The following is a 17,500-nucleotide window of genomic DNA, read 5'->3' as shown; positions in this document are numbered from 1 at the left end:
GGAGCAGGAAATTGACAGAAATCCAAAAAGCATACATGTCTTATGAAAACGAAACATTCTTTGACTCTTTGTGTGTGTGTGTGTGTGTGTGTGTGTGTGTGTGTGTGTGCGTCCATGCATCCATGCGTGCGTGCGTACGTCCATGCGTGCAAATATACGTACCTAAATACTTACATCCCCTCCCGTCCCCCCCACTCAGTACGAATGCATGCCGATCGTCACAACCACCATGTGTCCGCCGGTCGAGTGCGGAGAAGGCCTGCGTACCATGTACATCCACACGGCAGAGGGATCCGCATGTCCGCAGTACACGTGTGTCCAGGTCACGACGCCCGTGGCCATCACGACGGAGCCTCCTGTTACGTGTCCTCCGGTTCGTAAAAATTTAAGTTCTTTTTTTTATATAACGCTGTAACGGTATCCTTGTCATTATTATTTCGTCATGGAGGGATGTGTGGATCATAATAAGTCAAGGTTGTGTTGTAATTTTCTTTCTTTCAAGAGATAAATATCTCGCTATAAATCAGGATTGTGCTGTAGATTTTCTCTCAATGAATAAGTGAATTGCAAAAAAAAATCATTTGTGTCGAGTTTTTTTTTCTCTCTCTCAATCTATAAATAAATAAATGCAATAGCTTTTCTTTCTCAATAACAAGAAATACATAAATCGCAATAAATCAGGGTTGTGTAGCTTTTTAAATTTGTTCTCAGATGGAGTTGCCGATTTGCAAGGCAGATGAAGAGCTGTACCAGATCAACCCTAATGAACTGTGTCCACGCTTTGGCTGCAGTAAGTACTAAGAACATGACCGTGTTTGTGTATATATGTTTAAATAATTACCAGGTTATATATCTTACACTTTAAAAATACATGTTTTAGTGACAGAGTTAACAGTTATGATAAATAACTGTCTCTTAACACTTTTTTTCTTTCTTTTTTTTGTCTAGCTGATATTTCTCATCCATCGGGATTAAATATCTAACTTTGTTTTTTTCTTATTATTGTTATTTTACCTCTTCTTTTTTTTTCTTCTTCTCCATCTTCTCTCTTTCTTTCTTTTTAGTTGGAATCTTTGAGTGAATGATTTTGCCTCCCATCCAACTAATATTTCTCATCACCTACTGGTCTTTAATCTCCTTTTTCTTCCTTTCTTTCGATCTAATCGCGATTCTTAATCGAGCACCCCCCCCCTCCACCCCCGACAGAGCCCTTCGGAATGACGCCCACGCCCCTCCCCGAGGCGCCGAGGAACATCACGCCCACTTGCAACGTCGATGGGCGGACGTTCGATTCCTTTGACGACTCGCACTACCAGATCGAGCCCTGCAACCACATCTTGGCCGAGGATAAGATAAACAAGAACTGGGTGATTTCAAGTAAGCGGAAGTCGTCGGCTGGGGGTTGGGACGAGGCTGCTGGGGTTGTTTGAGAGAGAAATGTGGTTTATTTTGGTTCATGTTCGTGGTTCGTTTTGTGATTGAATTTGGTTGCGTGGGATGGTTATGATTTATTTTGTGATTTTTTTTTTTTTACTACGTTTGATATATTTTTACTTGTTTTGTGTGATTTATTTTGGCTGCGTGAGAGATATCTGTGATATTAAGTATTAAATCATATTCATAGTCTATATTTTTCGTATTTTGGTGCGAGTTTCATGGATTCAATGAGGCAAATTTGATTAACGGTTGTTTATATGTTATTTCTTTAAGAGATAAATGTTCTCTATTGGTGAATTATTATCATTATTAGATGAATATCTTTTATTGGTGTTTGGATTTTATAAAGAAGATTGAACTTCATGCTTGTTTTCATGGAAGTTTGCACGTCGCCTGTGTTCTAAAATGCAGACGACTGTTATACAAAGGCCAGTCGAATACACGAACGTCGAAGGTTATTACATATCTCTATTTTTTTTATCTAATATTTTTTTCTCTCTCTCTCTTTCTTCCTTAATTACAGTGCACCGCAACTGTTCCTTCAGTGATAGCTGTGATCGTTACCTCAAGATAATGCAGAATGACCAGCAACTCATTCTCAAGCCTGACCTTCTCATCGTGTGGGACGAAAACTCTTACACCGTCTCACAAGTAAGGTTCCTCCAGGCCGTTTGTGTTTGTGTGTTGCTTTTTGAAGATGGGTGTGGAAAAGGCGTGGAGGTGTTATGTGTAGTGTTTGAGAGAGGGAGGGGAATGAGAGAGGGAGAGGGGAGAGAGGAGAGGGAGAGAGAGGGAGAGGGAGGAGAGAGAGAGAGGAGAGGGAGACAGAGAGAGAGAGAGAGAGAGAAAATGAGAGAGAAAGAAATTGAGTGAGTGAGTGTGTTTGTGTGACTGAGTACGTGAGAGAGTGAGAGAGAAAGAGTAAATAAGTAAAAGAGTGAATGAATCAGTAAGTAAGTGAACATATGAACGAAAAAGACATAAATAAACAGTACTTACCATCTCCCTTCTATCCCCCCCCCCGCCTCATTTCAGGCCCAGAGAATTGGCTCCTCCCAGAACACCTTCACTGTGTCTCGTGTGGGCGACTCCATCCGCTTCAGCTCGACTGTGTACAAATTCAACGTCGAATGGAATACTGAAATGAACGTCAGGATTGAGGTAAAATTACACTTTATTATTATTATTATTATTATTATTATTATTATTATTATATATATATATATATATATTATATATTTTTTTTTTTTTTTTTTTTTTTTTTTTTTACAAATTTCCTTTGTGACATGGCTGAAAGAGACGTGATTTAGGTATATGGCCTTTTGGTTATCCGATATATATTTCAGTTAACTTGTGGCTTTGTATCCATTGTTAAGATGGGAGTTCACACGTTCACAATCACACGTAAGCTGAGAGTCTTGTTCTTGATATGGTTAGTTTAGTTCATTTTCATATTTTGTTTTTACTTACTATTGACTTATTATCATCATTATCAACTTCACAACCACACGCAATCACACACAACCGTACGTAACCACACGCCATCCCTCACAACCACACACAATCACACGCAATCACACACAATCACACCCAGTCACATACAGCCACACGCCATCCCTCAGAACCACACGCAATCACACGCCATCCCTCACAACCACACGCCATCCCTCACAACCACATGCAATCACACACAATCACACTCAATCACACACAACCACACACAACCACACAGCCACACGCCATCGCACGCACTCTGAAACGAAGTTCCTCGCGCCCTCCAGCTGGACGCGGAGCTCCAGAACCGAGTGGACGGCCTGTGCGGCTTCTACACCGGCTACGACCACGACGACAAAACGAAGCCCGACGGCAAGCTCGCAGCGACCATGAAGGACTACGGGCAGTCGTGGGCCCTGGACGACCAGCCCTGCGAGGAGAAGCCCAAGTGCAGCGTCACGCAGTCTGCCGAGTCCTTCAGGCTGTGCGAGGCCATTCGGTGAGTCCCTGGGGAGGGAGGGAGGGAGGGGGGGGTAAATTTTGGTGGCATGGCTTGGTTTTGGTTTGATTTTGTCTCTATGGGTTTTCGAGATGGGAAGAAATGGGTTGTCGATGTTTTTTTTTCTTCTTCTTCTTCTTCTTCTGTGTTGCCTCGCCTTTCCTCCTCGTATTTACGGCTTAACCATTTATCCGTCGACGTCATGTGACTTTATTTTATTCTCTCTCCCCCTCTTTCCTTCACAGCAACGACCCCTTCACCAAGTGCCATTCGTCCGTGGATCCTTCCGTCTTCATGAAGGGCTGCGTGGCCAGCACCTGCGACTGCCTGAGGGAGGGCAAGGGCGAGGAGGAGTGCCGGTGCCAGGCCCTCACCCACTACGTGACCCGCTGCCTCGAGACGGACTCCACTATCAAGCTGGACGACTGGCGCATCGTCGCTAAGTGCTGTGAGTTCCGGCCTGCGATGGATTGGGTCGCGGTGGAAACTGTATTAAAATTTGATGTGGTTTTCGTGGCAGTTCATGTAATGGTGTTCATTTAATTCAAGAGGTTGAATTTACAAACGGCGATATCTCTCCGAAAGAAATACGTTTCCCCTTTTTCATTTTACCGTATTGCGAGGAAGGAAATGGGAATAATTCTTGCGCGTTGCCCTGCAGACAAGGAGTGCGGACCAGGCGAGAGATACCAGGACTGCTTCCGCGCGACCTGCGAGAAGTCCTGCGAGAACCTGCACGACGACACCGCTTGCTTGGAGCGCGAGGGGTCGTGCGTGCCCGGCTGCTTCTGCTCGCCCGGCCTCGTCCGCAAGGGAGAACGCTGCGTGAACCCCGAGAAGTGCGGAGACTGCGTGTGCGAGGGCTACGGCGACCCGCACTACCAGACCTTCGATCGCCAGAACTACACCTTCAACGGCGAGTGTTCGTACGTGGCTGCGCGGGACAAGAACGTCCGCGGCCAGCATGCCTTCCAGGTGAGGGGGGCGTGTCTGTTAAGGATAATGTCTCCCCGTACATTACATAGGGAGGGAGTCTATATTGTCTTATTTTTCATGGCCGGGGAGAGTACTTCTCGCGAGACCATATTTCCCCATGGTTTACACACTGAGAGGGATCATATATGGAGCAAATATCATGTAATCTCGCCTTAACACAGAAAAAAAATTGCACACCAACATTATATACAACACAAAAACATAACACCCAATTACATTAAGTGATCCCAACATGATAAAAAATTATTACTCCATATTCTAGGTGATCACCCGAAACAAGCAGTGCACAGTGCAGCCTGTGACCGTGTGCACCGACGCCGTCACAGTGCTCTACAAGGACCACACAGTCTTCATAGAAGCCTTAGGGGAGGACTCCGTCAGCGTGACCGTGGACGGCGAAAACATTCCTACTTTCCCTTACCGAGATTCGTGGCTTGCTCTGGAACAGCCCGATCCCATGCAGGTGAGGCAGTGGGGGGTTCGTGCTGAACAAGTTGTGAATGGAACAACGGAGGGAAGGAGAAAAGAAGAAAACCCGCGAATATGGTATATTCGTGTGTTTTCTTGTTCTTCTTCGTTGTTTTATTTACAAGATGAGGCAGGGCTTAGATTTTTTATTTTCCTTACCATTATTTTTTTTTTTTTTCGGTTATTCTTATCCCTCTGTTTGTCTTGTTGAATTTTGTGGTACTTGCAACATCGTGTTTCTTCTGAAGTCCCCTAGTTAATTACCTACCATTAATGTTAATTACGCAGGTGTATATAATATATATTATTATTATTGAAGAAACGAGATCATATTTATAGTTTTTTTTCTCTCTTCATCTCCAGGTCATGGCAGCCATCTCGGAGATTCAGCTGGAGGTCAACTTCTTTTTGGAGAATTACGGCTTCTCGGTCAAGGTGCCGTCCAGACTCTACTTCAATAAGACCGAGGGACTCTGCGGTGAGTCTTTGGTGCATTTGTTTTGTCTTCCTATTTACTTGTCCTTTCTCAGTCCTTACGGGTGTAGATGTGTAATTTTTAAATTATGTGTCTTTATCCGGGTTCCTCTCTCGCTTCTGTCATTTCTCGGTCGCTCTCTCTCTCTCTTTCCCTCTCCCTCGCTCCCTCTCTCCCTCTTCTCTTTCCTCTCCCTCATCTTCTTCCTCTCCCTCTCTTCCTCTCTCCCTCACCTTCTTCCTCCCCTTCACCCCCTCTCCCTTCCCCTCTCCTTCTCCCTCTCCCTTCCCCCCTCTCCTTCTCCCACTCCCTCCCTCTCCCTCTCCCTCTCCCTCTCCCTCTCCCTCTCCCATACAAATAGCTCCTAGACCTGAAAAACCACACACTGATCACCTCTTGCTCTCCCAGGTAATTGCAATTTCAAGGACGACGACGACTTCGTAGCGCAAGGGACGGGTCTGGTTGAGTCCTCAGACGTTTTCGGGAGGAGTTGGTTGCTCGAGGGCGAACCTTCGACCTGCGGCGTCCTGGAGAAGGACACGACCAGCTGTATCCCTCTGCCTCCCGACGAGGACCCGTGTCTTCGCATCATGGACGAAAATCTATTCGGAAAGGTGCGTCTGACCTGACGTGTTTTAGTGTTTTTTTTTCCTTCGTATCTTGCCATCTTCATTAAATATTATCTTTGTTTGATTTGTTTATGTTCAGTTTCTTTTGTAATTACGTAGGTGCGATCTATATAATTCTACCATGATTTCCATCTTACCGATATCATTTTAGTGTTTCACTCTTAATAAATTTTATTCTTTAGCCCCCCCTCAACACAAGTTCATTTTCTTTTTTTAACTTCCCATTTTCTTAAAGTATAGAATTACACCCATAACTCGCGTAAGTCTGTTCATGTATCCCTTATATTTCAGTGCCATCCTGTAGAAGACCCAGTACCTTATGTCTCGTCCTGCATAATGGATGCCTGCGGAAGCCGAGAGCCTGAAGTGGCAGCGTGTCACAGTCTGGAGGCCTATGCTAGGCGCTGCGCCGAGCTCGACATCTGCCTCAAATGGCGCTCGGATAACCTGTGCCCGAAGACGTGCCCAGACAGTAAGGGGCTAGGTCTTGTAACCGTATTTTATTAATATTAATATGAATGGAATATAATGTGTGTAACAATACTGTTGTTGAACACAAACACAGTTACGTGTACACAGAAAGATTAAAAGTAAACAGAGACCGTAAGAAATGAATTTGAATCGTGACGTTTCGAACAGGGGCAAGAGTTCCTCATCAGACGAACAAATAACCGAAATTGATACACACAGAGAATTCCTTATTTTGACTGTTCCCTTTTCAGCATTATTAATGGTCACGAATGTAAAAGTAATGCATGTGATGTTGATAATCGTTCTCCGTAAGATCTTCTGCGGATCATAGGATAATGAATGAAAAAGGAAATACTTCAAAGCCCAATAAAAGTAAAACGTCAAAGCCTTTAAGAGCAATGACCGACACGTTAATTCCCTCGCAGCTCTCGAGTTCCGACCGTGTGGGCCTGGCTGCGTTCGGACGTGTGAGAATTTCGAAGAACTGAACGCAAATCCAGACGCGTGTCCGATTTCTCCCGTGGATGGCTGCTTCTGTCCGGATGGCATGGTGAGGCTTTAGTTTGTTTTGTTTTTGTTTTTTTCATTCTTTCTTTTTTATGTAGGTATTTTAGGATGTCATTCTTGAATTCATGGGTAGTTATTAACCGGTGACGAATATTATTCTCTGATATTCTCAATGATTTTAGCCATAATGACGATGGAAATACGAGATAAGAGAACTGCATGGATTATCACTAATTTCTTGCCTTTCTCTCCGTAATGAAATTTTATGGAAAGAATTCACTTTTATTCTCTCTCTCTCTCTCTCTCTCTCTCTCTCTCTCTCTCTCTCTCTCTCTCTCTCTCTCTCTCTCTCTCTCTCTCTCTCTCTCTCTCTCTCTCTCTCTCCCGGAATCAAGTAAATTTTATGGAAGGAATTCACTCATTTCTTATTTTCCCCGCCCCTCAACGAATCCAGGTGTTAGATAACGGCGCCTGCATTAACGAGACCTTCTGCACCACCTGTGACAACGAAGGCCACCGCATCGGGGACTCGTGGAAGACCGATCCTTGTACCACCTGCGAGTGCACGATGAGAGGTAGTGTGTGCAGCACGAAGGCTTGTCCGGACGACCCCATCTGCGACGAGGGATATGAGGTCGTTGAGGTCAGTCGCGTGCAAGGGGGGGTGTGGGGTTGTAGGTTGTTTGCGTGTATGTTTTTTTTTTCTCTCTCTCTGTATCTCTTTCTTTCTCTTTCTCTCTCTTTCTCTTTCTTTCTCTCTCTCTTTCTCTTTCTTTTCTCTCTCTCTCTTTCTCTTTCTTTTCTCTCTCTTTCTCTTTTCTCCTCTCTCTCCTTCTCTCTCTCTCTCTCTCTCTCTCTCTCTCTCTCCTCTCTCTCTCTCTTTCCTCCTCCTCCTCTCTCTCTCTCTCTCTCTCTCTCTCTCTCTCTCTCTCACTCTCTCTCTCTCTCTCTCTCTCTCTTCTCTCTCTCTCTCTCTCTCTCTCTCTCTCTCCTCTGTTTTATCTTGTTTGGTTTATTTGGTTTGAATTTTGTGTTTTGCTGTGATTCTTTCCTTATTTATCTCACTCTTTTCTTCTTCCTGTTATCTACGTTTGCCAAGAGTTGTTGATATGCGTTGATGACATCGATTATAATAATGATTAACAGCAACTCTCACACTAAAACCTCGATCCACCTTCTCCAGGTGCCCGGCACCGGCGACGACTGCTGCGGCCCCAGGAAGAAGTGCAGGGTCGTGCCAACGGAGGACTGCCCGCCCGTCGTGAAGCCCAAGGAGGAGTGCGGCTACGGCCAGAGGCACAAGCTGATCGAGGCCCCCGGCGTGTGTCCTCAGTACGCCTGCGTGTGCGTGGAGTCCAAAGACTGCCCGGATGTCGAGCTGCCCAAGGACAGCGACCTCAAGCCAGGTTTGAGATGGGATTGAGTCCGTGGGTGGTGTGTGATGGCGCTTGCGAGCGCGTTGCTCGTCGCTCGGCATTTTTGTTGATTTGAGCTCGATCTTCCATAATCTGGCGATTTTCTCACGAGGAATGTTTTGGTCTGGTGGCAGGTGAGGAGTGGATTTTGGACGACAGTGGGTGTTGCCCGAGATACAAGACCGAGTGCACGGACCTCTGCCCGGAGATAGAGTGCCCCGAGTTCTACGAGCCTGTCGAGAAGCCTCTGCTGTCAGGCCAGTGCTGCCCCGAGGTGGAGTGTGGTAAGTGGCGCAAAGGATGATATAAGGTTCAACATAAAATATACATTTTTTTTGCCATATGTTCACGTGCGTGTATGTGTCTTTACTATGTATAATATGTTCTGCAGAGCCACCGACCGACGCCTGCATCTACGAGAACATTTACATCGTGGACGCCACCGGCTTCCAGAAGAGCGTGGCACTGCCGACCGCCACCAAGAAGGGAGGCAGACCTCAGCTGCCTGAGCCAGAGAAGAAACTGTACAAGGTGACTCATGCAGATTAATTAGAGCGGATTAAAGTATCGGGATGATTTATTCCCCTCATTAACCTTTTTTTATAACCCTTATTGGTGTAGATATATTCTTGTAAAACACACTTTCTAGATTGTAGACTTAGACCTAGAGCTTCCCATAGAGTGGTCCACGTCGGGATTTATATTTCGTATGGCGGTCTGCAACAGCGTCCTTAACCCTAATCAATATGCAACCACAGGTTGGAGAGAGCTGGGAAGACGGTCTGTGTCTCAAGTGCCAGTGTACGCTGGACAGCACCAGCAAACCCCGCCACACCTGCACGGAGCAGACTTGCCCCACGATCGACACACACCCCGACCGCGGCCAATTCCAACTGGACAGCCTGCTAGTACCCGGCCAGTGTTGTCCCGACATCGTGCGAACAGCGTGCATCGACGACTATGAAGTTATCGCTGTAAGTAGGGTATAGTCAATCTCATGAATCATCCTTTCGGTGAGAAGTCGCTTGTGTGTGTGTGTGTGTGTGTGTGTCTGTGTCTGCGTGTGCGTGTGCGTGTGTGTGTGCGTGTCTACATTCAGACACAGACCAATATATCGCTTTGTGATAATCCAAGTCGGTAGATTGACAAAGCTTCCGTTCCTCAGATCGGAGACCGGCTGGACGATCCATTCAACGGCTGCCGTAGCGTGGAGTGCGTGAGGAACCCCGAGGGCAAAGTGGATAAAGTGGAGCAGATCCACACCTGCGACGAGAACTGTCCACTTGGCTGGGAATACGAGCCGTCGCCTCTGTACCCGCAAGTGTGCTGTGGCGAGTGCGTGCAGGTGGGTGGAGGGAGCATTACTGTGGTTATTAGTATCATTAACCGCTATTAATTGTGATTATTATTATTATTGATTGTTATTATTAATTGTGCTTTTTTATTATCATTACTACGGTTATTGTTGAGGTTATGGGTGCGCAGAAGAGAGTATTTAGAAATTCTTAACAAATGTTCAGGGAGAAAACACACACGGTGTTTCATATTCGAAAGAGAGAAGAATCAGCAATATTTCTGAAAAATCGAACGAGACACATTTTACTCAGCGTACAGAAATAATTCACGCCATTACGTGATATGTGAATTGCCTTGATACATATTTTTCTTTCTCTCTCTCTCTGAAAAAGGTGGCGTGTGTCGTGGACGGCGAGGTGAAGAACGTAGGAGAGACTTGGGTGTCTGATGACTTCTGCACCACCTTCACCTGCTCCAAAGACAGCGGCGTAAGTGGCGTTTCTGTTGTTGCAATTCGTCTGCAGTTGCATGCAGGATGGGATGAGGGGTTGTACTTCTACGTATGTGTTGAAAGAAGGGTCCGGTTTTGATGGAAGTGAACTGAAATAATCTGGATTGTTTTGAGATGAATTAAACCGACCTATACTGTTTTGAAGTGAACTGAAGGGAAATAACCTGGACTCTTTTGAACTGAACTTGCAGAGTCAGATCCAGATCCAGGCGGTGGAGGCGCAGTGTTCTGAGCCGAGTGCGAAGGACCGCGAGAATTATGTGTACGAGGAGAAGCGCATGCCCGGCCAGTGCTGTGCCCTCTACACGCGCACCGCCTGCCTCATGGATGGCGTGCCCGTCCAGGTGGGTCGCGAGTGTATTGCACGCTCTTATGAGTGTGCATAGCGGACGTGTTCATATACATACACACACGCACACGCATACATATGCACGTACAGACACACCCTACGCATATACATAAATATGTAGATGAATAGATAGCTATAAACATACACACATATACATATTCACAGTTATGATAGGGCCCAAAATATCCACAATAACATATCTAGTCATAGAAATAATTCTATAATAAAATACCCCCCCTTTCTCCATCCCCCCCCCTATTCTGCAGGCCGGCGAGAGTGTCCAGGACCCGTTGGACAACTGCCTGACCGTGACCTGTGACCTGGCCAGCGACGGCAACGTGACCCGGCGAGAGAAGGAGACCACGTGTGACACCGAGTGCGCCCTCGGCCAGACCTTCATCGAGCCGATTGAGGGAAGGTAAATAGAAGGAGGGGGGAAATACTTGATAAATAGGGGGGTAGGGTGTTAGGTAAATAGAAGGACGGGGGAAATACTTGATAAATAGGGGGGGTAGGGTGTTAGGTAAATAGAAGGACGGGGGAAATACTTGATAAATAGGGGGGGTAGGGTGTTAGGTAAATAGAAGGAGGGGGGAAATGCTTGATAAATGGGATGAATGGAAGTAACTTGCTAATTAGAAGGAATAAAAGTATTTGATAAGTAGAAGGAATGGAATAATCGTTAAATAGAAGAAGTGGAAATACTTGCTAAACAGGAGGAATGAGATGCTTGATAAATAGAAGGAATGAAGTACTTGCTAAAGAGAAGGAATAGAAAGAAAACAGGAAGGGGAGGAAATATTTACTAAATTGAAGGAATAAAGATACTTGGGTCTTGCTTGCTTGCTTGCTTGCTTGAGATTTGCGAAGTTCTGGCTTCGCCCGGGCCTTTCACTTATGGCCCGGCCTGTGTCAGCTTTTTATGGCTGTCTCATTTGTTGGTCTGACACTCGGTGCTTACCGTGGCGGTGGGATTGCCAGCAGGCGCTCCTGTAGCCGTGGTGTAAGCATCTCGCATAATCTCTTTACCAGCACGACGGCTGTGTTCTGTGGGGTTTGTCTTAGGAATTGCGTGTGCACGCAATTCTCCAAGTAGTGTATCAGTGTGGCGTTCGGCTCGCCGCAATGCATGCAACACCTCTCTTCACGTTCTATGGTTTGTATGATCTGCCATGCACAGTGGTAACCTAGGCGCATTCTGTGCAGAATGACTTCGGTACCTCTGTTGTTTATTTCAGAGAGTGCCAGTTGTTCATAGCCTGTGGCATCTGAGTACCAGCTGGCCGAGGGGGAATGTCTCGTTTCCTCTCTGTGAAGCTGCAGGAGGAAGGAGTTGGCCGCCACCGTACACTTCCTCCTAAGTAAACTTCGGCTCTGATGTATTATCATGGGATTTGGGGGCATACCCCGGCCGATTTCGGCTAATCTGTCAGCAAGCTCATTGCCTCTGATCCCTATATGGCTGGGAACCCAGTTTATGATAATTCTTCTACCCTGAGCAAGCATCCTTTGTGTTATTTTGCCGATGGTTGTCAGGAGGTAGATGTTGTCAGTGGGTGAGCGCTGCTGAAGACAGTCGACGGCTCCTTTGGAGTCTGTGTGTATGACCACGTGTCCTTTTCTCCTGGACGCGTGTCTCAGTGCTCCCATGATAGCAACTACCTCTGCCTGTAGCGAGGAGGCGTTGTCTGTTACCCTCATGGATATTGTGGCATCCCTTGCTGCAAAGCCGGCGCCTGCAGTGTGGGTCAAGGGATCGACCGATCCGTCTGTGTAATATGTTAGGCTCCCCGGAGGGGTGATGGTTGCAATGACCCTCTGGGTTTCTGCCTTTAGGCTAGGCGTACAATATTCATTCTTTTTGCTTGCCAGTCTCATGACCGAGAACTCTATCGAGGTTTGTGCCCACGGCGGAGCTTCGACAAAGTCAGGGTGTGGGGAGTCCATGCCCTTGGCCAGTAGCGGTTCTTTGAGCTGATGGCGTATTAGCACCCTGGCTGTGTGAGACAGCCAGGAGTTGTTTGCAAACAGCTCGTTATCTTGTTCTAGGCGTCTGACTATTTTGTGTCTTTACTTGGGTCTCTCCTCTGTATCTTTTTGAGGGGCAGCGCTTGTGTTTAAAATGGTGTGAGATTTTTTTTTTTTTTTTTTTTTTTTTTTTTTTTTTTCATTTTTTTTTAAAATGGTGTGAGATTTTTTTTTCATATTTCATATTATTTTTTTTTTTTAAAATGTTTTTTTTTTTTTTTTAGCTTATTCAGGTATTTTGATTTGACCATATCATGTAATGATTTATGATATTCGCTTTTTTAGTTATTTGATCTCTACCTTTTTACTCTTCCATAGCTTCGAAAATCATTCTTGACTGATCGATGATACCGTTTGTTTGTTTGTTTTTTGCTGTTTTATGATCACCTTAGGAAAGACATGCACCCTCCACTTAGTTAACAGTATAAAACCCTCTTTTTGCCAAGTTGACAATGTAAAACAATATTTTTGCATCATTGACAATATCCTTCCCTTACAACGATACCCGTTGCCTTTCCTTTTAATTGATAAAACCATGTTTACTGTTGTCTGAATGTAAATATTGCAATTTTCTTGTCGTTATTATTCTATACTCGCCCCATTAACGAAATTCACCTGTTTCCCGACCTTCCGAAATTCAACCCCATTCTTGCTTGATTCGTAAATACCATATTTATACCGTTATCGATTCGCAAATCCTCCTTGCAACAAGATCTATCCCTTTTTTTCTCCCCTTAATCAATATATTTTTTTAAAAATCTCAGTTTACCCTGCCAGCAAAAATCTGCCCCCTCGCCCCCCCATCCCCTATAACCAACCGCATTCCGACCCTCTCCTTCCCTCCCCTTCAGCAACGACTGCTGCGGCAAGTGCCTGGTCACGCACTGTGTGGACGACGGCATCGCCCACCCGATCGGCGAGCGGTGGGAGAGTGAGAGCGATATCTGCTACGAGTACAGCTGCGAGACGAGGGATGACGTGCTCACCACCGTGGCTGTCAAGAAGGACTGTCCCTATTTCGACCCCGAGTGCCCTCCCAACGAGATCTACATGGACGAGAAAGGATGCTGTCAGCTGTGCAACGTGACGCGGCCGGTCAAGAGTGAGTGTGACGGTTTTCTGGTTTCTCGTTTGTATGTGTGTTTTATTTTTCTCTCTCTCAATCTCTCTTTCTTTCTGTTTATTTTTGCCTCTCTCGTGCGTTTCTCGGGTCTCTTATTGTTTTCACGAGTCAATGGTTTATGTCTCGGTTTCGTCTCTCACTCATTCACTCTCTCTCGCTCTCTCCCTCCCTCCCTCCCTCTCTCTCGTTTCTCAAGACTTCTGCTCTTCACTTTTCTCGCTCTTTTCCCTCCCCCTTTTCACTCTTTTTCTCTCTCGTTTATTTCCTGTTCTTTCGCATCACATCTCTTTTCTCTCTTACTTCCCCTCGTTTCTCCTTTTCTCCACGTCCCTCTCACGCTCGCTCGCTCGCTCTTTCCCACTATTTGTCACTTCGTATTCTCGTCAGCTTTCCTTAGCGCATGGGAGATACTCACGCCCTTCCTTTGTTTTCCCTCTCTCCCCCAAGGCGATTGCAAGCCGAACCCAATGCCCCTGGTCGACACGGTGGGTATCTTCACGCTGGCGGCCCGGAGTGTGGGCACGTGCAAGAACCCCGATCCCGTACCCGGTTTCAACACATGTTCCGGACACTGTGATTCGTTCACGACGTTTGTTGGTAGGTCCTCTTTTTTCTGTTATTCTGTTGTATGGTTATTGTTGTTGCTGTAATTAGTAATATTAGTATTCGTGTAACTACAACTACTACTATTACTGCTACAATTATTTCTACTGCTTTTAGTACCATTATTATATTTCTCTTTGTAAGATGCTCTACGATCCTTTTTCTATTCTTAATACATGGACAATGAGACGAAATAACACGACCTTCTGCGATTTCCTCACTGACCTGCTTCGCCCTCTGAACACCCAGCAGGGCGCAGAGCCGGACACATCCCGACCTGCTACTGCTGCAAGCCCGCCCGCTTCGAGAAGATTCGAGTGGACATGCGCTGCGACACCGGCTACGCCTTCGCCCGCGTCTACGACAACATCGTGGAGTGCGAGTGCCTTCGCTGCGACGACAACACTCCGGACTACATGGGCGACGAACCGATTCTGGACGACGCGGAATTCTTCGCTATAACGGCGGAACCCACTGATGTCTAGGACCCCTTTTTCCTCTCTCTGGCATCTCTTCTCTCTCTTTCTTTTCTCCTTCTCTTTCGCCTTTTTTTTTGCGGCTGTCCCTCTTTCTTTCTCCTTGCCTTCTCACTTCATCATCTCCTTCAGCTGTCATATTCTTTCTATCTTCTTCCATCTTTCTCACTTCTTTTCTCATTCTCACTTCGCCTGTTTCATCTGTCCTTTCCTTTCATCCCTTCACCCAACTTTCTCCTTCCTTTCTCCTTCTTCCTTTCTCATTCTCATTTCACCTCCTTCGTCCGCCCTTCCCTTCCCCCCCCCCCTTCTCCCATCTTTATCCTTCCTTTCTCCTTCTCACTCCTCGGCTCCCCACGCGATCACACTGACTTGCTCGCGCCTTGCCTCTCGCCGCCTCACCATCTCTTGGCCGACACTTCAGAACATTCGCTCAGTCCCGGCGAGGATATTGTATAAATATTAAAAAATGTGTAATTTAAAGAGAATAGTGTAATGTAATGAGATCCCCGGCCAGAGTATTGGTGATAGCAAAGAGGAAAAGGCCACAACCTCTGAATTGATATCTCAGCAGACCCCCCCAGATGCCGACCGATCGATCACGACGATAGCGAACATTTTGTAAATATTTACATTTATAATCACGTTTTGCAAGAATCAAAAAAAAATATACCAAAAAAAAATGCTTGAGCAGTGAAAAAAGTACAAAAAATATTCCAGCACTGATAAAGTGTTATAACCCTATCAATAAAAGGAACACGTATAAGATTTATGATTATCCTTCTAATAGTGGAAGTTTATATACATATACATACATACATATATATATATATATATATATATATATATATATATATATATATATATATATATATATATATATATAATATATATATATATAACGCATTTATATATATATATATATATATATATATATATATTAGGCTTGCATACTCTGTCTTTTTACCAAAAATCCCGTTGATTTATATTAAAACGAATTATCTATTGATATTATCTACTGATAATTTATTCACCAAAACGAACTGATTATCTATTTCGATTGTTAATTATTAATTTGTCTTGATTAGATTATTAAATACAATTTATCTCGAAAGGTCTGTCTGCTCAACAAGACGTTTTTTTTTCTCTCAAACAGCCCGGGTTTTTTTCAGCTTCCCCTTAAAAAGTATATATAGCTTGCAGAGAAATTAACTCTGGGGTGATTTAAGTTTTACTTAAATCTAAGTTCCGAATTCTAGGCACAATGATAGATCCGGTCGTGCTTTCTATCTTATTGATGTATTTTGATTTTTGATAAAAGTCCGGAGACATGTTGAGTTGTAAATACTATAGAGTTAAGAACAAAGAAACACGAAATTAGTAAAAGTTACATTGTGAGTCTTGTGAGAATCTGAACGAAAGTATGACCTTTCATTACAAAGCAAATTGATGAGGTCTGTTTAGGAAGGAGTCCAAGGAATATTACGAAATAAGCAGCATATCTTTATGATCTACTGTAAGCGTATACAATATTCTTTCACATACATACATCCACAGATAGATAGACAGTTAGACTTATCCACACACACACACACAAACACACACACACACACACACACACACACACACACACACACACACACACACACATATATATATATATATATATATATATATATATATATATATATATATATATATATCCATATCCATACATTTTCATATAGATAGATAGATAGTGTGTGTATATGTGCATATGTATATATATATATATATATATATATATATATATATATATATATATATATATATATATATATATACTTTTTCAACAGCCATTCAGTCTACTGCAGGACGTAGGCCTCTCACTACTGAGAGATTATTTGGCATTTCCACTCTTGCCTTATTGGATGCCCTTCCTAATCAACCGCGTTTCGGCGCGCTAACACCTGTGCCAACACCTGAGTTTGACTTTCTCCTTTGTCGAGCACATATGCAGCATTTTTCGACGCCGCGGGTTTTGAACTCGGACCTGAGGTCCATCTCAGTCATGAGATATTATTTGATTTATTTTATATATCCTTCTATATATAATTATCAGACCGTCCATAACACCTGCCAACACCACTTTTCATATAGATAGATAGATAAGTGAGTGTTTTGATGGGGGGTGTTGTGACACACGGAACACACACACAGCATCCAACCATCAATAACACAACTATATATATATATATATATATATATATATATATTTTATATATATATATATTAATATATTACCAATGTGACACATATTACATGTGTGATAGTATAAAGTGAGATGCATGTATGTTGTGTGTGTCTTTGGCATCTGTAAGGTTGTTGTGTTTGTCTTTGTTGTAAACTATCCATACATTCACCGATAAATCTATAGCCTGAAACATTATTTCGACACTTCCGTCATATATATATATTTTTTTTCCAACAATCATCTGCGTAGAAAACTGTTACAAGGAATTTACCTTGAAACAAATTACAGAGTCAGGTCTTAATAATAAAATTCTGCGTCAGTCATCACAATAAGCTTAGGCATCTAGCAATCAAGCAGATGCCATGTGAAAAAAAGGGATATGAACAGTAAAAAACACAATTTCTGCTATTATTATTATTACTATTCACATTGCTATTATTATCACATTATCTCAGAGATAAATTGGCCCATGGTTCACGAGAGGGGAAGT

The 17,500-nt window shown here is 44.1% G+C and overlaps 1 protein-coding gene across 1 annotated transcript in view; it reads left to right on the top strand.

Annotated features, from left to right (window-relative positions):
• LOC119582924 overlaps window positions 1-14,854 on the top strand; it is a 129,579-nt gene extending 114,725 nt beyond the window's left edge. The window contains exons 75-99 of the mRNA XM_037931436.1: window positions 200-373; window positions 712-790; window positions 1,207-1,377; window positions 1,961-2,088; window positions 2,473-2,598; window positions 3,219-3,430; window positions 3,676-3,878; window positions 4,092-4,405; window positions 4,689-4,889; window positions 5,258-5,372; window positions 5,778-5,983; window positions 6,290-6,470; window positions 6,895-7,019; window positions 7,431-7,619; window positions 8,160-8,382; window positions 8,526-8,675; window positions 8,783-8,922; window positions 9,150-9,365; window positions 9,557-9,736; window positions 10,080-10,175; window positions 10,390-10,542; window positions 10,814-10,965; window positions 13,427-13,677; window positions 14,146-14,295; window positions 14,551-14,854. Of these exons, the coding sequence (XP_037787364.1) occupies window positions 200-373; window positions 712-790; window positions 1,207-1,377; window positions 1,961-2,088; window positions 2,473-2,598; window positions 3,219-3,430; window positions 3,676-3,878; window positions 4,092-4,405; window positions 4,689-4,889; window positions 5,258-5,372; window positions 5,778-5,983; window positions 6,290-6,470; window positions 6,895-7,019; window positions 7,431-7,619; window positions 8,160-8,382; window positions 8,526-8,675; window positions 8,783-8,922; window positions 9,150-9,365; window positions 9,557-9,736; window positions 10,080-10,175; window positions 10,390-10,542; window positions 10,814-10,965; window positions 13,427-13,677; window positions 14,146-14,295; window positions 14,551-14,786 (4,371 nt within the window). The 3' untranslated portion in view covers window positions 14,787-14,854. The remainder of the gene's footprint in view (window positions 1-199; window positions 374-711; window positions 791-1,206; window positions 1,378-1,960; window positions 2,089-2,472; window positions 2,599-3,218; window positions 3,431-3,675; window positions 3,879-4,091; window positions 4,406-4,688; window positions 4,890-5,257; window positions 5,373-5,777; window positions 5,984-6,289; window positions 6,471-6,894; window positions 7,020-7,430; window positions 7,620-8,159; window positions 8,383-8,525; window positions 8,676-8,782; window positions 8,923-9,149; window positions 9,366-9,556; window positions 9,737-10,079; window positions 10,176-10,389; window positions 10,543-10,813; window positions 10,966-13,426; window positions 13,678-14,145; window positions 14,296-14,550) is intronic.
• Window positions 14,855-17,500: the final 2,646 nt, after the last annotated feature.

This window comes from Penaeus monodon, chromosome 16, assembly GCF_015228065.2.
Source record: "Penaeus monodon isolate SGIC_2016 chromosome 16, NSTDA_Pmon_1, whole genome shotgun sequence".
NCBI lineage: Eukaryota > Metazoa > Arthropoda > Malacostraca > Decapoda > Penaeidae > Penaeus > Penaeus monodon.
This window is presented reverse-complemented; position numbering and strand designations above follow the sequence as displayed.